This window comes from Borostomias antarcticus (assembly GCF_949987555.1).
Source record: "Borostomias antarcticus genome assembly, chromosome: 5".
Classification (NCBI taxonomy): Eukaryota; Metazoa; Chordata; class Actinopteri; order Stomiiformes; family Stomiidae; genus Borostomias; species Borostomias antarcticus.
Genome location: NC_140238.1, coordinates 26,334,213 through 26,356,712, shown reverse-complemented (window position 1 = coordinate 26,356,712; position 22,500 = coordinate 26,334,213). Strand labels below are relative to the sequence as shown.

General features: G+C 50.6%; 1 protein-coding gene across 1 annotated transcript in view; it reads right to left on the bottom strand.

Annotated features, from left to right (window-relative positions):
* LOC311309546 (protein shisa-8) overlaps window positions 1-22,500 on the bottom strand; it is a gene marked incomplete at both ends in the record, with an annotated part of 78,204 nt that overhangs the window by 30,664 nt on the left and 25,040 nt on the right. The window contains one exon of the mRNA XM_084438874.1: window positions 12,603-12,718. Coding sequence (XP_084295000.1) covers window positions 12,603-12,718 — 116 coding nt within the window. The remainder of the gene's footprint in view (window positions 1-12,602; window positions 12,719-22,500) is intronic.

Below are 22,500 nucleotides of genomic sequence, written 5' to 3'. Positions count from 1 at the left end.
TCCTGCTAGCACACCTCCAGTTCTAAGATGCTACAGTAGCACACCTCCAGTTCTAATCCTGCTAGCACACCTCCAGTTCTAAACCTGCTAGCACACCTCCAGTTCTAATCCTGCTAACACACCTCCAGTTCTAATCCTGCTAACACACCTCCAGTTCTAATCCTGCTAGCACACCTCCAGTTTTAATCCTGCTAGCACACCTCCAGTTCTAAACCTGCTAACACACCTCCAGTTCTAATCCTGCTAACACACCTCCAGTTCTAATCCTGCTAACACACCTCCAGTTCTAATCCTGCTAACACACCTCCAGTTCTAAACCTGCTAGCACACCTCCAGTTCTAAACCTGCTAGCACACCTCCAGTTCTAAACCTGCTAGCACACCTCCAGTTCTAAACCTGCTAGCACACCTCCAGTTCTAAGCCTGCTAGCACACCTCCAGTTCTAAGCCTGCTAGCACACCTCCAGTTCTAAGCCTGCTAGCACACCTCCAGTTCTAAGCCTGCTAGCACACCTCCAGTTCTAAACCTGCTAGCACACCTCCAGTTCTAAACCTGCTAGCACACCTCCAGTTCTAAACCTGCTAACACACCTCCAGTTCTAATCCTGCTAGCACACCTCCAGCTCTAAACCTGCTAGCACACCTCCAGTTCTAAACCTGCTAGCACACCTCCAGTTCTAAGCCTGCTAGCACACCTCCAGTTCTAAGCCTGCTAGCACACCTCCAGTTCTAAGCCTGCTAGCACACCTCCAGTTCTAAACCTGCTAGCACACCTCCAGTTCTAAACCTGCTAACACACCTCCAGTTCTAAACCTGCTAACACACCTCCAGTTCTAAGCCTGCTAGCACACCTCCAGTTCTAAGCCTGCTAGCACACCTCCAGGTCTAATCCTGCTAGCACACCTCCAGTTCTAAGCCTGCTAGCACACCTCCAGTTCTAAACCTGCTAACACACCTCCAGTTCTAATCCTGCTAGCACACCTCCAGTTCTAAACCTGCTAGCACACCTCCAGTTCTAAACCTGCTAGCACACCTCCAGTTCTAAGCCTGCTAGCACACCTCCAGTTCTAAACCTGCTAGCACACCTCCAGTTCTAAACCTGCTAGCACACCTCCAGTTCTAAACCTGCTAGCACACCTCCAGTTCTAAGCCTGCTAGCACACCTCCAATTCTAAGCCTGCTAGCACACCTCCAATTCTAAGCCTGCTAGCACACCTCCAGTTCTAAACCTGCTAGCACACCTCCAACCCTCAGCCTCAGTCTGCCTAACTGTAACTGCTTAGTTGTCACAGCCTTACAGCATAATGTGATTTTATAGGCAACGTGCCAGGATCAGATGAGGCAGGAGGCACAAGCACACTCCATCATGCTATCCCCCTAGTGTGGGTGTGTGTGGGTGTGTGTTTGTGTGTGTGTCTGTGTGTGTGTGTGTGTGTGTGTGCATGCATGCGTGTGTGTGTGTGTGTGTGTGTGTGTGTGTACCATGCGTGTGTGTGTGTGTGCCCACCAGAGGATTATACATGCATCTTTATGCGCAGAGCAGTCAGAGAAGTGCTCAGCTACTGTAATGACATCACTACCTTAACTACCTCAGCGTCAATACCGCCCTCAGGCCATTTCAAAATGTTTTGGAGCGACTACTATTTTCATTATAAGTCACTCAACATAATGAAGCTGTCCAGCTGTCAAATGGTGAAATGTTTCACATAAAGAGAGGCATCACATATCTTCATATTCTCACAATAATATGAATCAAAGGACTTTCTCTATTGTGCGTGCATGCGGACACACACACACAGACACACACACACACACACACACACACACACACACACACACACACACACACACACACACACATGACCGCCCACCGTCGCTAACTATGATTGATGCAGTGCAGACGCATTAACAGACAGCGCCAGTCTTTCTTGACCTTCAAATCGCCCACTCTCTAGCACTCCCCCACCCCTATTTCTGCGCCTGACTTGGTACGTTCTGGCTATAACCTGATTTGTATGGTGTCAGAGTGGGTCACTAAGCCGCGGGAACCAGGGGTGTGTGTGTGTGTGTGTGTGTGGGGCGGGAGGGGGGGGGGGTGGCTTAACAAGCTCCCACGCAGATTTCTAATTGGCTGTTATGCCACACTGTTCAGCCTCCCACCGTCTGGGGGGAGAAGGAGAGGGGGGGGGGGGGGAGTGGGAGGGGTAGAGACAGGGGGGGGGAGTGGGAGGGGTAGAGACAGGGGGGAGAAGGAGAAGCGCATCGTGAGAGAAAGGTATAATAGCATGCGAAGAAACGACGCGTTGGGAGAATGAAAAGGAGAGGGAAACAGACTGCACGTAGGGGAAGGGAAGGCCAGATGGCTAAGAGAGATGTTCAGAGGAGAGGGGAAGACTTGAGAGGAACGTACATCACCCCGGTCCAGATGCTCCCCTGTCACGGTGGATAACGATCACCCTCTCTCTCTCCATGTCTCCGTCCCCCCTGTCGGGGTGCGCGCCTTCCTCCTCTCCCTCGAGAAAAGCAGGCGACGACAGACTGGTGGAGAGTGGGGGGTGGGGGGGTGGGAAGATCCTCGCTTCTGCTTCTCTCTTTACATTCTTTGCTCTACGTCTTTCATCTTTCCCTACAGTTCAATGGAAAGTTGAGGAGGGGGATTTGCACTCACACCACTTTCCACAGTACATGTTTTTTTTTCTCTCTCTCTCTCTCCTTCCCTCCCTCTCTTCTCCCTAAGGCTCTTATTTGTGGGTTCTTTGACATCGGGGCAGCTCAGCAGCCAGTTCTTCTCCTCCTCCTCCTCTTCTCCTCCTCTTCTCCTCCTCTTCTTCTCATCTGCTCTCCTGCTGCTCTATCTGCTATCCAGGTACCATGTGAGGGTCTGCTGAGCTCCAGGAAGCCTGGCAGAGAAACCAAAAGGGCTAATCTACCACACCCAGAGTCTCCTGCCTCTATACACTATCTCAGCTCATTAATTAATTAATTCATCCAATTATTGTCAACCATTCGTTTTGTTCACCAATCCAGTAAACTTCCTTAATTGCATTCCTTTGTTGGCGTGGTTTGTGATCTGTTCAGTTGCAGCAGCAGTGGCCGGGCTGTTTGTGTGACTTCATTGTGCCAAGGTGGGGGTGGTTACACTTTTAAATCAGTGATTCACCTCTGCATGCTACAGTATCACACAGATGCACACGCTCACCCGATTGGATGAATGCTACCGACTCTACACAGCGACATGCTGGACATGCATGGCAAGTTGACGCTCTCACACATGAACACACACCCAGCAAATGACATATATGTCATTCTTTAACATGCTTGACATTTTGCTCACCCTGCGCCCACCACATGTAAGCTGTCCAATGACATTTTAAGCTGCCAAGGCAGCAAAGACAGGATGACAGAGAGAGAGAGCAAGAGAGAGATACGAGGAGAGAGAGAGAGAGAGAGAGATACAAGGAGAGGGAGAGAGAGAGGGTGTGGTATGAATATAAGTGGAAGAGGTTCAAAGGTGTCTGCTTCTCCACAAGATTGAACAATGATGCTGTAATGTCCCTTCCCCTCATTTGGCTAAATGCCCTATGAATACAAACAAATCCTCTCTCTCTCTCTCTCTCTCTCTCTCTCTCTCTCTCTCACACACACACACACACACACACACACACACACACACACACACACACACACACACACACACACTCATGTCCTTCCTGACCCTCCATTCCGCCTCAATCTCATCGTTCAGTCTCCCTTTTCTTGATCCTGTGTCTCCTCTGCTTCTCCTCATCTCTCTCACTTTATTTCTATTTTCCTCCCAATTTCATTTCTTAGATCCACTTTGTTTCTCACCTCCCCCTGTCACCTCTCCAACACCCCCCTCTATCACCCCCCCCACACACACACACATACATGCGCACACACTCTCTGGAGCGGCAGCTTTTTCATCTGGCACACTGATCTCTTTTTTTGTTCCCTCTCTTTCTCTCTCTCTCTCTCTCTCTCTCTCAATGCCTTTTGCTCGAATCCTCCTTTCTCTCCCTCTACCCCCCCCCCCCACCCCACCCCCCTGTGTGAGGTGATGCTGTGGATGATTGAGATGTCAAATTCCCTGACGTGCCGTGTGATCAGCGCTCCTGGCTAGCCGAGCAGGAAGTGCACCCAGCCTTCGTCAGACAGACCCCCCTTTGATCCCCCAACGCGATCTTCGTGTCAGCGCCGACTTTATGCCCATGCCTCTCCAGGCGCTGTCGCCAAGATCAATACCGTTACCGCTAGGGAGGTCTCTCTCTCTCTCTCTCTCTCTCTCTCCCGCTCTGTCTCTCTCTTTCTCTCCCTCTCTCTCTCTCTCTCTCTTTCTCTCTTTACCTCTAAATCCGGGCTCACACTACACCAATTTCGAAATCGGGTTGCGTCATGCACATGAGGAGAATCAGATGTTCTCGCGAATCTTAAACAAGTGCACACAACAAGATTGGAAAATAAAGGCTCATCACACACTACAGGATATCATCGTCCCCGAGGGAGCAACAAACCACTGCCTCGCTTGTAAAGTAGTGACGTAATAATCTAAACATCAAACAAGTTTGTCTCTGCGAGACAATCTGGAGGTTTAAGATTGGATCTGTAAACCCCTCACATTACAAGATAATCTGGGCCAAACCTCGGTACCGACCAACATTTCTCCTCCGATTGTCAGATTGGATAAATCAGCCCCTAAATCCTGTAGTGTGCGCCTGGCGTTAGGGTGGATTCATAATCTACGCCAGCTAGGCTAGTGCCAGCTACCTAACGCTACGCAAGGTGTGTTTGACCTTGCGTAGCGACGTGTCGTGGATAAAATCGTAACTTCCTGCGAGCGCTTGTGTAGAGCCAGTCACAGCCGCGTCAGTGTGGCCTACGCAGAGCATGAATCAGCCCTTAGTCTATCTCTCACTCTCTCCCATCTCTAAGCACCAGCTCCTCGAATACTCGTATGGCTCTCTGATTACCAGACTCCAGGCCTGTCCTCAGCAATGCAGCAGAGTGAGGGTAGGAGCTCTGTCTGGCTGAACATCACGCTGTCGGGGCGTCACTTTAGACCCTGGCCTCTTTCTGACACCAGCGCCTCTCTTTCTCTTCACAGCCGTCTCTGTCGGCACCGGCCCGATGTGTTTTGACACGTAGGCCCCTCAGACTCCTGAATAATACAGTAAGCCTGGCATGAGAATGAAAAGTCAATGTCACTGTTGAGCAAATGCCAAAGACTCTACTGTACATGCAGTGTGGAGTAAACCTGAATTCCAATCGGCTTATGTGTCTGGCGATCAACTCCCACTCCCGCACGCTAACCCGACAGCCAACCCTTAGACCGAGAGGTTACCCTCCTGCTGCCGAGGCCTTCGTCAGGCTCACGGGCCAAACCACCTCCGCTACATGTCGTTCTGGGATTGATTCCCATCAGACGCTGTGGGTTAATTATCAACACAGCGAGCGCGGCATGGCCGGCCGGACCTATTACGGCTCTGAGCAGGAGTGACCTTCACACACAATAGAGGTCATTATCTGGAGAGCTCAGGCCTTTGTGAAGCTCTACTCTCATGAGGGGCTCATAAGTGGTTTTGTATAATTTGATAATGCCTACACACATTTGCACTTGACCTGAATGTACTGTATAGGACGCACCACACACACACTTACATTACACTCTACTCACTCACTGTATGACTGACTGCACTATATTTCTTATAGTGTTCTTTTTCTTAGCTTATCTTTTTTTGCACTAGCATTTTGTACTCGCTCTTTGCATTGTCCTGTCTTTGCACAGTCCTGTCTCGTCCCCGCACCCTGTCCAATGTTGTCTCCGCGTTATGCGTCACAACCGAACGCAAATTCCTAGTACGTCGAAAAACTGCGTGGCAATAAAACAAATTCTCTGATTCTGATTCTTAACATACAGTTTGATAACGAGACAGAGAACGTTCATGTACCCAGAACTGACTGGCCAGCGGTTTACCTCAGACTTCCACCGGTTCTACTGTACTGAGTAGCTTAAATGAAGTGCAGCCCACAAGTATTAAACCTCATTTGCCCACGCTACTCCACCTAGGTGTGAAGCTGTGCCGGCTCCTCTCTGTCCCTCTCAGCTCACTGATGAGAGGGTTAGAGCCTCATCATGGCAGAATAACAGCGCCACAATGGAGCCAGATCCGCTCTCGGCCATCCTGATATCGGTGTCCGGGTAGCCGGGGCTAATCCCGCTCATTTAATGTACAGCCACACGCGTATCTCTCCCAGGGGCTCAGCCCAGGCCTATAGCTCCGCTATCAGCCACGCGCAGATACGCCCCGCATCGACCATATCCCACCATCACCCTCCACCCCCCCGGCCCCCCCAACTCGCTCACTCCCGCCTAGCCCCCGCACAACACACACACCCACACACACACACACACATACATACAGTACACACACACAACCACCGCACTTTCATTTCTTTCTCTCAGCCTCCATCCATCCTCCTCCATCGGGGGTCCTTGTTAAGGTCAGGCTGTAGACTGGATCAATCCATAACTGTTGAGCTGGACGGGGCGGTTGGTTGGAAGGGAGGAGAAAGGGGGAGGGGGATAGAAGGGGGAGGAGGACAGAGGGTCGGACGAGGAGGGGGTGTAGCTGGGTGGAAGGCTACCGAGGCGTCGTTTCTGTCTTGATCGTAACGACCCCGCGCCCGTCGTCCGTCCACATCGCCGCGCCCGGTCCGTCAGCTCCAGGCGGGAAGGGGGGGGGGGGGGCGGGGCCGCGTCCTTCAGACGACTGACTGGGAGGACCCCGACGTGAGATCACCCCCCTCCCCCCTCGCCCACCCCCCCCAACGCTCCGCAGCGGCAGCTCCGCCGTATAACTGTCACTCTTTACAGGGGAGCGACCCCCCCGGGCTGATCCAGGACCAGCCAGCACCACCAGCCTAATCCCCAGCTCAGCCCCAGAGAGCTCAGGACCCAGAACAGGCTCCCCGGCGTCTGGTGCGGTCCAGTCCGTCTTAGCGGTGCTGCAAAGCCCTAGGTGGCAGCCAGACATGTGGCTAATAATAATTCTGTAATTCTCTCTCTCTCTCTCTCTCTTTCTATCTCTCTCTCTCTCTGCGGTCGACCTTGGGTAGGGCGGAGGGGGTCTGGGAGGCAGAGGGAGGTCTTTGGCTTTGTGGACACGGCCGTCTCAGTGGAGGAGCTAGGGGGGCGGGGCTGAGGGGGAGGGGCTGAGGGGGCGGGGCTGAGGGGGAGGCGAGGACAGGGAGCACGTTGGCGAGGAGGAGAGCGTGTTACCAGAGACAGCTGGGCGGGTTGTGAAGGAAGGGAGAGAGTTTAGGTGAGAGAGAGGAGAGGAGGGAGATGTGGGGGTCTCTTGCTTCATGAATACACCCGGAGGGTGGGGAAAGGTACGCTGGCGGGGGGGGGGTGTGAGGAAGGGGGGATGTGAGGGTGTTCTGTGCTGGTAAAAAAACAAACAGCTGGAGGGGTCGATGGAAGGGCATTGGCGTCGTTTGGGAGGACGCGGAGTGATCAAACTCTTCTGCCTCATTTGGCTCTGCATACTCACACAAGCAGACGCACGTCTCAACACAACAGCAACGACAATAACATCAGATAAACATCAGATAAAGACAACACAGAGAGAGAGAGATGTAGACTAGGGTGTCCCTCACTCAAAGCGGTGCCAGATTCCCATGCTGGTGAAACAGGTAGAGCTACAGTGGGCTGGCATGCCCACTAACACATAACCTGAGAATGAATACTGATATACTGTATGGTAAATGGACTGCATTTATATACAGTAGCGCTTTTATCCAGCACATTCACACACCAATGGTGGCAGCTGCAATGCAAGGTGCTAGCCTGCTCATTGGGAGCAATTAGGGGATCAGTGTCTTGAACCGCCAACCCTACGATCATTGGACCATCCGCTCTACCTCCTGAGCTACAGCTGACCCATATAATTAGTATTCCCATGTTGTATATATATATAGTATATAATATATAATATAGTATAGTATATATATATATATATATATATATATATATATATATACCTGTATATAGGATATAGTATATTGCATATATATATATATATATATAATATATATATATATATATACTATGCTACTATGCTACTATGTATATATATATATATACAGTATATATATATATATATATATATATAGAGAGAGAGAGAGATAGATCATGTGTCTGTAACACCCAGCAAAACCTAAACACATACATCTTTGTCAAGTGTCTGTGTGCATAATGTATTTGCAGTGTGCCTGTTATTCCCATAGCAGACCCCTTACCTCTGTCTTCCTCTCTGTTTCACACACGACACCAGCCTCTCTCCATCCATCTCGTTCTCTCACCCTCAGTGGCTGGTGGTGTCGCCTACATGAGCACAGTATGCCTGTAATTGGCACTGGCCCCATGTGGATGATTAGCGCAGTGAGAATGCATGGGAAGGAAAATAGCACAGCTGTGTGCCATGTACACACACACATATGCATGCATGAGCACGCACGCACGCACACACACTCAACCTCGTCTATGTCTTTTTCACTTAACACCCCCTCTGTTGCTCCCTTAACGCTCGTTTCTTTGTTTTGATTCCAATGTCACACTGATGCTATCTCGCTCCCTCTCTGTCAGGCACTGCAGCAACATGCAAATCACACCAGCTCCGCCAGTGAAAACCCCTGTGTACTCTACAAAGAAAGCCGAAACAGTGCCAATGGAGAAAACTACACACACACACACACACACACACACTCTCTCTCTCTTCTCTCAGTCCACCCAGCCAGGAAATCATAAAGGAGGAGCAATCTGCTGTGAAACTGCAGGTTGTTGATATTTGAAGGTTACAGCACCTGAGAGAACTAGCCGACTCAGCATAAGCGTCCTCCACGGTGGAACCATATTAACCTTCAACTGCAGTCGTGTTGTGATCGTGGACCTAGATCACGTCAATGCTGAGAGGGGAACACCTGCTGACCGGAACCAGTACAGAGTCGGAGCCATAGAGCAGATGTAGAGCAGGTCGTAGTTCACAGCTGGGTGAGCAGCGTTGACTAGTGACGCAGTCCGCGGTGCTGAACACTGCAGGCGCATGTCTTATCACTGTCACACAGGCCTGATAGCAAAGACACGGGCGCATGGTGGCCGGATTCAGAAGCGACAGTCAGTAAAGAGTCGGAACAGGTTATTGCTCCAGTATAGTATTTTAAGGTTAGTCTACCATTCACTCTGCAGTCTACAGCTCTAATGTTAGTCTACCATTCACTCTGCAGTCTACAGCTCTAATGTTAGTCTACCATTGGCAGTCTACTGCCTGAGTACTCCAGCAGTACTGGAGTCTAACATAGAGCTGTCCGTGGTCCCGAACTGCAAGACAGTTAAAGAACTGCAGAGAACCACTGGGAGTAGGATTAGCGCTTATCTCTCTCTCTCTCTTTCTCTCTCCCTCTCTCCCTCTCTCTCTCTCTCTCCCTCTCTCTCTCCCTCTCTCTCCCTCTCTCTCTCCCTCTCTCTCTCTCTCTCTCTCTCCCTCTCTCCCTCTCTCTCTCTCTCTCTCTCCCTCTCTCTCTCTCTCTCTCTCTCCCCTCTCTCTCTCCCTCTCTCTCTCTCTCTCTCTCTCTCTCCCTCTCTTCCTCTCTCTCTCTCTCTCTCTTTCTTTCTTTCCTTTCCCCTGTCATCTGACACAGACACGTCACCCTTTAACATGCTTTAACATTTCACTCCTCCTTTCTGACTCTAATTTGCTTCATTTCCTCATTTGGCACTAACCCCATGTTACACTTTATTTTCTTCTCTCTCTCTCTATCTCTCTCTCTCTCTCTCTCTCTCTCTCTCTCTCTCCCTCACTCTTTCTCTGTACACCTCTCCATCTGTCTTCCTCTCCCTCCATCTCTATGTGTAGCAGTGGAACATGTACGGTTCTGTTCTCTGCGAGCTGACTGGCCGTCCTCAGGGCAGCTGTCCACACCAGGGGAACACTGTCCAACTGGCCCTCTCGCTGCCAGCAGCGTGTTCCTACACACAGACACACACACACACACACACAAACACCTACGCGCACACACACACACACACACACACACCCACGCGTGCATATACACGCACGCACACTGTCCTATGTACACACACACACGCAAACACCCACGTGCGCGCACTCACACACACACACACACTCCTATGTACACACACACGTGCACACTCTCATATGTACACACACACTCTCTCTCTCTTTCTTATGAGCACATATACACACACAGTACACATATACCGTCACATACACTTAAATACACACAAACTGTACACTCTACAAACAAACAATCAAAACACACACACACACACACTCACACAACCACACACAGTGCCAAGTTCATCTACTTCTCCTAACCCCCCTCGTCACACTCTGCTGCAGTCTCCAGTAGCAGCAGTCTTTCTTATCCGGATCATGTCAGATGAAGCCAAGAGAGTGTATGTGTGTGTGCGTGTGTGTGTGTGCGTGTGTGTGTGTGTGTATGTGTGTGTGTGTGTGTGTGTGTGTGCGTGTGTGTGCGTGTGTGTGTGGAACCCTCGGCAATCCACTGTCATCAGACTCTATACAGTAGATAGATAACACCTGTATGTCCTCTCTTTAAAAGTTCATTTGCCACAATGTCACATGCTGATCACTCTCTCTCTCTCCCTCTCTTCAGCTCTCTCTTCCCCTCCCTCTCCATCTCTCTCTCCCCATCTCCCTCTCCATCTCTCTCTCTCCCCCTCTCCCTCTCCATCTCTCTCTCTCCCCCTCTCCCTCTCCATCTCTCTCTTCCCCTCTCTCTCCATCTCTCTCTCTCCCCCTCTCCCTCTCCATCTCTCTCTCTCCCCATCTCCCTCTCCATCTCTCTCTCTTATGGGCTGTGTTATTGTTATGTGTCTTTTAACCTCATCTATCACTCCTCCTGCTCCTGCCCCTCCCCCGCTTTCTTCTTTGTCTTTCAGTCTTTTATTCTCTCTCTCTCTCTCTCTCTCATCACTCTTTCTCCCCCCCTCCCCCTCCCCCATCCTTCCACCTCCTTCCTCCTCCCCCCTCCCCCTTCCCCTCCCTGCAAATGGCTCAATAAAGGTCTATTCTATTCGCTTAATCTTTCCATGTATGCCGCAGGTTCCCTGGCTACTCTACTCTTCTCCTCTCTCCCTCCATCTCCTGACCCCCCCACCCTCTATATGTAACGCCTCCCCCCTCCCTCCCTGGTCTGTGGTTTTTAATAAAGACCCATGAGGGTGATGGCAGGCTGTGTGTCCGGACCTGCGGAGGTGTGGAGGGGGAGGGGGGGGGGCAGGAGAGGAGGGAGGGGGGGGGTGGGGGCAGGAGAGGGCGGGGGGAGGGGGGGGGGGGGGGTGGGGGGCACGGATACTGACAGGCCTCCCTGTCCTGCTGTGTCAGCCCTCCGGAGGTAATGAGCACTTAATTAAACACTCATTTGATACCCGATGCCTCCCTCTAACACAGGAAAGAGAGAAAGTGTGTGTGTTTCTGTGTGTGTGTGTGTGTGTGTGTGTGTGTGTGTGTGTGTGTGTGTGTGTGTGTGTGTGTGTGTGTGTGTGTGTGTGTGTGTGTGTGTGTGATAGAGAGAGAGAGAGAGAGGGAGGTGATTATTTGGCAAGAGAAAAAATAGTTTGTAGGAAGCTCTATAATAATAGTCACAGAAGGAGTTGAACGTGAGGACAAGATAACTTGCCTGCAATATAGTGAAGATGAAAGTAGTGTGTGTGTGTGTGTGTGTGTGTGTGTGAGAGAGATGAAAGTAGTGTGTGTGTGTGTGTGTGTGTGTGTGTTTCTGTTCTTCTGTCATGTGAAGGAATGGGTGTCAATGGGCTTTGAGAACATCTCATTTGTGGACAGATGGAGGGAGGGATGTACTATCAGCAGGTCCTACACCGGAACATGGATAATTAAACCTTAATTAAATATGACCGGCCTGTCCCTGTGCCTCCACTCAACCACAGAGGGGGCCACAGCAGACCCACCCCCCAGCGCAATAACAAGGGTGTGTGTGTGTGTGTGTGTGTGTGTGTGTTCATGTTGCCCTTTGGATGTGTGTGTAGGAGTGTCAGTTCTATGACAAATAAAGCCTTCTTCTTCTTCTTCTTCTTCTTCTTCTTCTTCTTCTTCTTCTTCTTCTTCTTCTTCTTCTTCTTCTTCTTCTTCTTCTTGTGTGTGAATAGACAAAGGCCCTATCCTGATTACTGAGTGCCTTACTCGTGCCCTGTTTAACATATTGAGTGTTATGGTAGAAAGCCACTGATGAGAGTGCCTGTGAAGAGCTTCCAGAACAGGATATGTGCTCCGACTGGATTCTGAAATCCAGCACAAACAAGCACCAACCTCCCAGCAGACCCGGGTCGGGTGGTATTTCAAAATCATTTATACATTAGCGACGCTTGACTGGGCTCTGCCGTCATGCTGGGAATTCCAAACAGCGCAAATCCAGCCCGCGTCTGGCACCGGCGTCTCGGCCGACCCTGAGACCTTTCGAGGAGAACTTCGAATGCTATTTGACCCCTGACGCGACCCCTGGTGGTCCGTCTGTGAGACTCACCGCTGGCGCCGCGCAGGGGCCGGCCTGAGATGCCGTTGGTGCCGATGGGGTGGCGACCCCCGGTCCCGTCCACCCCGCCCACCTCCCCCGGCTGCTTCAACAGCTCCGTCAGAGTCCTGCAGGGAGGGAGGGAGGGGAGAGGGGGAGAGAGAGGGAGAGAGAGAGAGAGAGAGTGAGTAAGAGTGGGTTAGTTAGATAAACAGGTGGAGAATTAGAGCAGTATTACTCATATCTCAGTGCTTATCACAGGCTACCTCTGTGATGTCCTAGAACACCCCGGAACATCTTGAACATCCGAACAGATCAAAGATGAAAATAATATGATGGTTCTAGAACACTAGACGATCTTTCCAGAGATAAACGCATAGGCAGGGTCGTCCTTATCTTAACCTGAGGCACTGATTAGAGAGAGAGAGCCCTCCCTCCCTCCATCCACCCCCGCTCCATCTCTCTCCCTCCATCCCTCTATCTCTCCCTCCATCTCTCTCTCCCACAATCTCTCCCTCCCTCTATCTCCCCTTCCCCCATCCCTCTATCTCTCCCTCTCTCCCTCCCTCAATATCTCTCTCTCTCCCGCAATCTCTCCCTCCCTCAATCTCTCCCTCCCCCATCCCTCTATCTCTTCCTCCCTCCATCTCTCTCTCCCTCCCTCCATCCCTCTATCTCTCCCTCTCTCCCTCCATCTCTCTCTCCCTCCCTCAATCTCTCCCTCCCTCCCTCTCTCTTTCCCTCTCTCCATCCCTCCCTCTATCTCTCCCTCGTCCCTCCCTCTATATCTCCCTCCCTCTCTCCCTCCCTCCATCTCTCCCTCCATCCATCCCTCCCCCCTCCATCTCTCCCTCCATCCATCCCTCTCACCCTCTCTCCACCTCTCCCTCCCTCCCCCTCTCGCACGCCTCCTTCTACAGGGTGAGTGGCCTAGAGAGAACACTGATGGAACACGGTGGTGGTGGTGCTGGAGCCTAGCGGGCGGTTTGAACCGGTACAGGCCGTGACAGCCCCCCGGCATGTTCATCGCTGCTACAACGCTGGGGCGGGGGAGGAGGGCTAACAACGCTGCCGTGGCGACCGGCTGATTGACAGGCGGGGGACACACAAGGACAATGTCCTGGAGGCCACAGAGGAGTCCTCCATCTCTCCTGTCCTCATCCATCTATGCATGCTTCACTGGGGGGTTCTCACTGCTGTCCCCTCAAAGCATATGTTCCTTCAACTCACACACACACACACACACACACACACACTTGCCCACACACATGCACAACAACACGCGCACTCACCAACTCACACATCCTACACACACACTCCTAATCTAATTCCATCACCAGTGATTCACACCCTCTTCTTCTGTCCCTTTTCATTTCACTCCTTCTATTTCATTTACCCTCCCCTTGGCATGTGTATATTCCCCAACCCCCCATCACTGTCCACCCCCCCACCCTCTCTCTCTCTCTCTCTCCATCTCTCTCTCCATCCCTCTCTCTCTCCATCTCTCTCTCTCCATCTCTCTCTTGATTTCATCACCTCCCTCCCTCTCTCTGCTTCTCCGTCTCACAGGCAGGGCTGGAGGGACTGTTATTGTTGAGTACGAGCCGTTCCTTTCCCCCTCCCTCGCCTCCCTCCAGCCCTCCCCTCCCCCTCTTCTCCCCCTCTTCTCCCTCGCTCATCCCTCTCTCCTCCCTCTCTCCTCCCTCTGTCCCCCCTCTCCTCCCACTATCCTCCCTCTCTCCTCCCCCTCTCCTCTCCTCCCTCTCTCTTTCCTCTCTCCTCCCTCTCTACTCCCCCTCTCCTCCCTCCCTCTCTCCTCCCTCTCTCCTCCCTCTCTCCTCCTCCTCTCCTCCCTCTCTCCTCCTCCTCTCCTCCCTCTCTCCTCCCTCTCTCCCCCCTATCCTCCCTCTGTCCGCCTCCTCTCCTCCCTCTCTTCTCCCTCTCTCCTCCTCCTCTCCTCCCTCTCTCCTCCCTCTCTCCTCCCTCTCTCCTCCCCCTCTCCTCCCTCTCTTCTCTCTCTCTCCTCCCCCTCTCCTCCCTCTCTTCTCTCTCTCTCCTCCCCCTCTCCTCCCTCTCTCCTCCCTCTCTCCTCCCCCTCCCTCCCTCTCTCCTCCCCCTCTCCTCCCCCAGTTCTCTGGCCCCCAAGGACCAGGTCCCATCTCACAGCCATCCAGGCATCCAGTGCATGAGTAGAGGAGATGTGATCTGATGTGGGAACACTCCAACTCCCTGTCAACGTTTCTCCTTCCTCCCTCCCCCCTCATCCTCTTGGGCCTCAATACAAGGACAACTGGAGGAGCCCAAGGAAACGTTTGCACAGTGAGCGGCGAACGCCAAACGCTCCTGGCCTATCCAAATCCAGATAGCACCACAGGTTCCTCCGCGGGTATCTTGCCCTTTTATGATAAGCATCCGCAGAGATTCAGCCAGAGCTCTTCAAACAGGCGTCTGAGTTCTTGACAGGACTTTGGTTTTCATTTCAATCCCCCGCTCTCCACAAGCAACGTTCCAAAAGGGAGCCAAGCTCCAGCACTCCAGTGGCTCCTCTTGTGTCAAGTAGTTGGAGAGGAATGCAAAGCTTCTCTCTGAGACCCCGGGATTTAAAAACAAGCCATTTCATCGTTGCATGGTGACTGTTGGACCAGGGGACATCTCTGAGATTTCTCAGATGGCGTCTCCAGGTGACCAGTGAAGCTTTGCTAGAGGAAGATGTTCTCTACCACAAACACACACACACAGACGTCTCTCTCTCTCTCTCTCTCTCTCTCTCTCTCTCTCTCTCTCTCTGATTGTTCCAGTTTGCTTACTTTCACCTACTAGTTGCTTTGTTGTTCATCTGTGTTAAAGCCCAGTGTTTCTGTGTTAAAGCCCGGTGTTTCTGTGTTAAAGCCCGGTGTTTCTGTGTTAAAGCCCGGTGTTTCTGTGTTAAAACCCAGCGTTTCTGTGTTCGAGGTGTTCTGTGTTTTTGGCTCTGGGTGTGTTGAAGCTCTTTTGCAGTGTAATTACCAAGAAATGTATCGGTGCACAGTAATACAAGAGGAGAGGAAATGAATTGATTAATGAATAAAATATAACCGTAAAGTTTTCCTTTTTTTCTTTCTTTCTGCAAACCCTCATCAGCAGCAGTGTGTCAGCACAAAGCAGGGAAAAGTTCCAGTCCCAGGAGAGGAGAATGGGGGGGGCTTGGTGAGAAGGTTCTGGAACTTCATCAACATTCTGGGACTTTCTCAGGGGTATTATGGTTCTAATTCCCCACCAAACGATGCTTCGCTGGTGGTTCAGATGTGTGACACTACCGGTGTCAGAGTAGCAGAGGGGAGACTTCATCCCTGCTTCTCGCCGGGTGACATCTGAGGTGAGCCAACGCGTGTAAATCAAACGCAGCACCTACTGAGGTGCTCAAAGTGATGGTGGTTACAAATTGAACGACCTCATAAGCCACCAGTAAACCTTCCTGCGAAGCAATTAAATATGGACGGTAATTGCATTGAATTGCAATTCCATATTCTCTCCCCGCGCAATCTTTTCAGCCTGAACGCATTCCTTTGGTGTTCACAATCAGTGATCATTTCCTCGTTTATAGAAAAAGATTATCCTAAATCGTGCTGAGGCTAGCACAGCATGTCCTCTCAGAGGGGAGATTTAGCACTCGGGTGTTAATTAAACCGTCACAAGTGAGTAAAGTAATTATTAAGAATGTCCTAAGATAGAGTACGGGTCTAAGCGGACGGAGGGCAACGCTTCTTCACACCGCAGTTAGGCAGCCTGGTGTCGCCATCTTCGTTACCTGAGCTCACATTCTGCTCTCCACGGATCAGTCTGGACTTCTCCCCACCCACATCCACTTCCAGAAATTACAAAACAAACGGGCCAATCAGGGATTGCGTTCTAACTGCTGCTCTGCACCCCAGTGGGGACGCAGCACCTGATTGGTTCTCGTAGTTGATGCGTGAAAATGAAATACAGGCCGCTGGCCAAACAGTCTCCAGAAGCAACTCTTCTGTAACGTTAAGGTTAGAAGAATAAACACAGCCATGAATGCAGTATTGCAGAAACAGACTCAATAGCAGCAATTAAACAAGAACAAGAGTATGCACAAGGGGAGTTTCTTGGAGGATAAGACCTTTTCGTCATTGTTCTGACTGGATTTGGCAAACATTTCCTTACGCTGGCTGAAGGAGTAAAGGCAAGTACTCCTGCCCGCTGAGATGGTTCTGGGCGGCTGGAAGTCCAGACTGTATCTCAAAAGATATCTAAAAAGATATTTTTCTTGCGAGGAAGTCTGGCCTCCAGGGCTACCAATCAGGCGCCTCACCTTACAGGAAGCTAACGAGTTAGGGGAACGTTGGGGAAATACCTTGGGGCAACTTTTGTTTCCGCAAACAACAACAACTAATTTAAAGAGACAAATACTCAATACCATAAGTAGCTACATTTGCACATTTAAACCATTCAGCGAAAGAGAGGAACGATTTAGAGGGAGATTTTTACGCTGAGTTAAGCTTCAGAGCTGCTCCTCTCAGATTGATTGAGACTGTTATTCAGTAAACACAAGTTATGATCACAGATGTAAAGGAGCTTAACTTTAATGAAAACATAATTCCACTTTAAACAAAGATGTCTGTATTTCTCCTGGAGCAGGACCACAGTATTTCCTCTAAGAATTGATGCACTTCCTCTGAGAGCCTTGTGCATGCATGTGTCCTTAAATGGGACGTTAGTTTTCACCTCTGGTCTAAAGGTTCGTCGATGGTGCTCTGCACGGTTACAGCTGACCGTTGAGCGACCGACAGCTGAGTTAGTATTTATTTACCCTTAGACCAAGAAGGGCTTTTCCTGTGGACCGAAGGCAACAGGAACCACCTCTATGACATGGCTGGATTCTGAGGCAGTGTGTGCGGGGGTACCCACAGAGGATCCTTCTGCTCTCAGCTGGACTCTACACAGGACCTTAATGAGGATCATCACTAAACTCCAGCTGTCTGCTCACAATCCACCACTATTAGACAACCAAGCCATGATGGAGCATGCTGACAAGCTACTGTAGAGCTCAGCTTCTGTCCGCTGCGTACATGTAAATGCATACATGCGTCATCCCGCGCTGGTGATCCGGTGTAGCTCTTTTCTGTATTTAGGATGAAAGTATACCACACAACGCGTCATCCAACAAACACACTCACTGTACGTATCAGAAACGGAGCCTGTCCATGACGTTCAAGTGTGCTGTCTGTAGTGTATGTGAGTCAACCCACTGTCACGGAGGGTTAGGTTTGATATGCCCCCAATCACGGAGCTATATATACATATAGTACTGTATGTACACACAACAGTGATGTTTTGTGTTTGTACAACCCCCCGCCCTCCCCCCCACCAAGCCCCAGCTTGTTTTGGGCCAGAGGCGGGTTGGTGTAGAGATTCGGGGCCCCTCCCACACCCGATGATGAGTCACCCCGACGTCCCATGGGTGGTGTGTGTCCACGGCTAGGGGTGAGTGGGAGGTGTGAGCTGCACCGGAAAAACTTTCTCAAACAAAAATAGAGATTAGCCCTCTAGCACAGTGGGACTGTGCTAGAGGCTGTGCACGCACACGCGCGTGTGTGCACGTGTGTGTACGGGCGTGTGTGTGTGTGTGTGTTAGTGTGTGTGTGTGAGTGTGTGTCTGCTCCATTCATATTATCTCAGTCCCTTGGTGACACATGAAGCTCAGCAGGCTGTCCCTAATCCCCAGGCAGACCAGTTTAATCATTCTGTACACATACACACATTCTGAACACGCAAACACACATTCTGAACACGCACACACACATTCTGAACATGCACACACACATTCTGTACACATACACACATATTCTGAACACGCACACACATTCTGAACACGCACACATACATTCTGAACACGCACACATACATTCTGAACACGCACACACACATTCTGAGCACGCACACACACACACCTTTCTCATCTCTATCTCCCTCTGTCTTTGTCTTTTCTTTATGAGGTGATGGAACCGACAGTTCTCCGGTGCCTGGTCTTTCTGGATCAATAATTCACCTCACCACCTCCCCACTGCTCACTAAGGGAGGGGTGCAGCAGTGTCAGGGAAATGTAGTTTTCTCCAAAGGAATCATCCGAAAGAATAAAAAGATCTTTGAAAGCCTTGTTTCAGAGAATGAGTGTTGTGAGTCTTATTACAAATGATCAGAATATGTGGCATCTCTGGTCTGAACAACTTGTTAATCAGCTTGGTCACAAACCTTCAGACATCCAGGCAGCACTCCTAGAATAAGAATTATGAAATCTTGAATCTACCACAGAGACATTAATACTAGTTCAGTTCAATTCTACCACTCCTCTTCACACACTTTTTTGACATTGCGAAATCTTAAATGACAACCAAGTAGAATTCAGATAAGAATGAGAAATTCATATATCAATGAATTTCCATATAAAAATGTCATATAAAAAAAAACCATCACCATTAAATTCAGGAAAACCTTACTGGTTCAGGAATCACCACCATTCAATTCAGGAAAACTTAACTAGGATCTGTCTTTTGTGCTGGAAGAGGTCTCAACATACCTCACAAACCTTGAGACATCCAGGCCGCACTCTTACAGCATAACGGATTATGAAATCTTCAATCTACCATAGAGACATTTACTAGCCAATGAACTTATACCACAGCAGAAGTGGAACCCAGGGTTTTCTGATGTTGACTCTCTCCACCCCAAAATCCCTACCACCCCACCCCCCACCACCCCCACCCAGCTGCAGGCTCAGCACTCGCACCCAGGTTCGCTCGGGATGGATGCAGCTGCCAGTTAGTGAGCCTAAGCAGGCCCGCAGCTGCCCGCTACTGTCTCCCTGTTCGCTTCTCTATTAGACCCCACAGCTGCCAAATTGTATCCCTTGGCGTGGCTGTGTGACCATGCCAGCGTCTGCTTGTGCTGGTACTGTGTGACCATGCCAGCATCTGCTTGTGCTGGTACTGTGTGACCATGCCAGCGTCTGCTTGTGCTGGTACTGTGTGACCATGCCAGCGTCTGCTTGTGCTGGTACTGTGTGACCATGCCAGCGTCTGCTTGTGCTGGTACTGTGTGACCATGCCAGCGTCTGCTTGTGCTGGTACTGTGTGACCATGCCAGCGTCTGCTTGTGCTGGTACTGTGTGACCATGCCAGCGTCTGCTTGTGCTGGTACTGTGTGACCATGCCAGCGTCTGCTTGTGCTGGTACTGTGTGACCATGCCAGCGTCTGCTTGTGCTGGTACTGTGTGACCATGCCAGCGTCTGCTTGTGCTGGTACTGTGCTGGTACTGTGTTGTCTGCACTGCCCTAGTACCCTTATGAGTTTTCTTCTGGGAGTGTGTGTGTGTGTGTGTGTGTGTGTGTGTGTGTGTGTGTGTGTGTGATTTGTGTGATTGTTCCTGTATGTGTGTTGCCCAGCCCATGTTCTTCTCATCTTCTCTCTACCATTTACATTTAAAATACAACATTTCATCCCTCTTGTCCAGATACAACATTTCATCCCTCTTGTCCAGATACAACATTTCACCCCTCTTGTCCATCTTTTGTAACCCTGCAGCCTTTGGATGATTCTTCTTCTTCTTCATTTGGTAGGGTATGTGTGTTGCCCAGCCCATGTTCTTCTCATCTTCTCTCTACCATTTACATTTAAAATACAACATTTCATCCCTCTTGTCCAGATACAACATTTCACCCCTCTTGTCCATCTTTTGTAACCCTGCAGCCTTTGGATAATTCTTCTTCTTCTTCATTTGGGTAGGTTTGTTGATTCGTCCTCTCCCCCCAGGCTCAGGGCACACCTCCAGGTGCCGCATCACCGTTTCGTCATCCACGACCGTCAGGCCACACATTCCGTTGGGTGTCCGATATATCGGACAGTCCTGGATGATGTGGTCGTGGTTTGTTCCTCGGCGCCACACTCGCATGCCGCTCAGGATGCCAGGCTCCATCTGTGCCATCGATGAGAGGAAGTGTCCGACGGCGGTCCGGAGGCAGTTAAGCCTCACCCACACCGGTCTGGGTGAGTCCATCCCGGTAGGGGAAGGACCGGTGGCCGGGATGAAATCACAGAGTCTGGAGGTGTTCGCCTCCTACTCCGTACACCAGGTGTGGTCCGCCCATCCTGCCTCGCTGATGTTAAGATCTCTGCATTGCTGCAGGAGATCCCGTGCGTCAGGCACAAAAGGGTGTCTCGACTTGAGATGCCAGGGGGGCTCCACTGTTACAGCGAGCCTGTCGTGGAGCAGGTGGTTAGGCTCCACAGCCCGGCAGGCGAGACGTGCTGTGGTTCCTGTGCGGCGGAGGCCAGCGGGCTGGATGGAAGCTTGTCCACAGGAGTGGGACGCAGGCATCCTGTCACGATGCGCAAGGCTTCATTGATAGGCGGATCGATGAGGCGGGTGTGAGCACTGCGGCACCACACTGGTGCGCAATATTCACTGGTCGAGTAGTCAGGGCTAGGGCTGCCGTACGCAATGTTTTTGTGCCTTGGATGATGAAGCATCAAGAGGCTCCAGCACAACAAACACATCCTGGTATCCCAGAGGGCCGTGTGAGGGGCCGGAGCACCTCTCAGCCCAGCCCAGGCCTGGCCCTAGACAAGGGCCAGATGAGGTCACAGGGGATAACATCCTATATGTCAAATGGTGACTTACATCCTAAATTATTTCTGTACCTCATTTCAGACACACAGATCGTTGCCCTTGGGGCAGACTGATCCCCACGGCAACACAGATGTACCATGTCGTCATGGCTACTGTTTCCTTAAGTCAGTTGATATTATTGATGATGTTTAGTCTGTTGATATTATTGGTGCTATTGGTGCCTCCTGAGAGGCCTTAAAGGGCAATGCTCGTTTTTGACGACCTGGACCTTATTTACGACATATTATAAGAAGTTTGACTCACCGAGATCACACCCTCTGTAATATGATCTTTACACGCCTTTCCCCACTTGCTCCAGCACGCATGCGCACAGGCCAGCGCGCAGACTGGCTATTCTCCGGCTCACATTCTCTGCGCTACGATCGTTGTTGGTGCCGAGAATATTGTCGTCGTCATTCGTCAGCAACAATCCGATCATAGCGCAGAGAATGTGAGCCGGAGAATAGCCAGTCTGCGCGCTGGCCTGTGCGCATGCGTGCTGGAGCAAGTGGGGAAAGGCGTGTAAAGATCATATTACAGAGGCTAAAGACCCCGTATTTGAAAACCACAACAATGCCTCGCATTGAGGAATCTCAACTGTCGATTCATCCAATCTGATTGATGAAAACAACCGTTTAGCGGCCGAAAATAGATTTTGAGAAACTGCATTCTCGGTGCCCCGATCACCATCATTACATGGATATACTGGCTCGCGCTGGATTTAAAATTTCTTCTACAGGCCTCCGAACTACACAAAAGTGATCTCGGTGAGTCAAACTTCTTATAATATGTCGTAAATAAGGTCCAGGTTGTCAAAAACGAGCATTGCCCTTTAAGTAGCTTGCGCTACAGAAGCGTAGCTTGCATAGAGTATGAATGCGCCCTTAGACACACTGGGGTTCCTGTAGGAGACATACCCACAGACTCACTGGACAACACTCACATCTATCTAGGATGGCTACAGAAACCATCATCGCCGCAACATCCACCATGATTGCTTTGCTTTGGGCATCAGGACATGCACTACATACTGTATATGAATGCAGTGTATTACGATGATTATTGTTATGCCATTCCATACGAACAGCAATCATCTCTATGACAACCTTCCATACCTCATAATACTACCACTTCATGGATCACTCCATTATGATCATTCCTTCCATAAAATTGTAATCTCTGTGACAACCTCCCCCGCCAGCTCCATAATACTACATCTGGTCAGTCACGGCGACAGCCAAC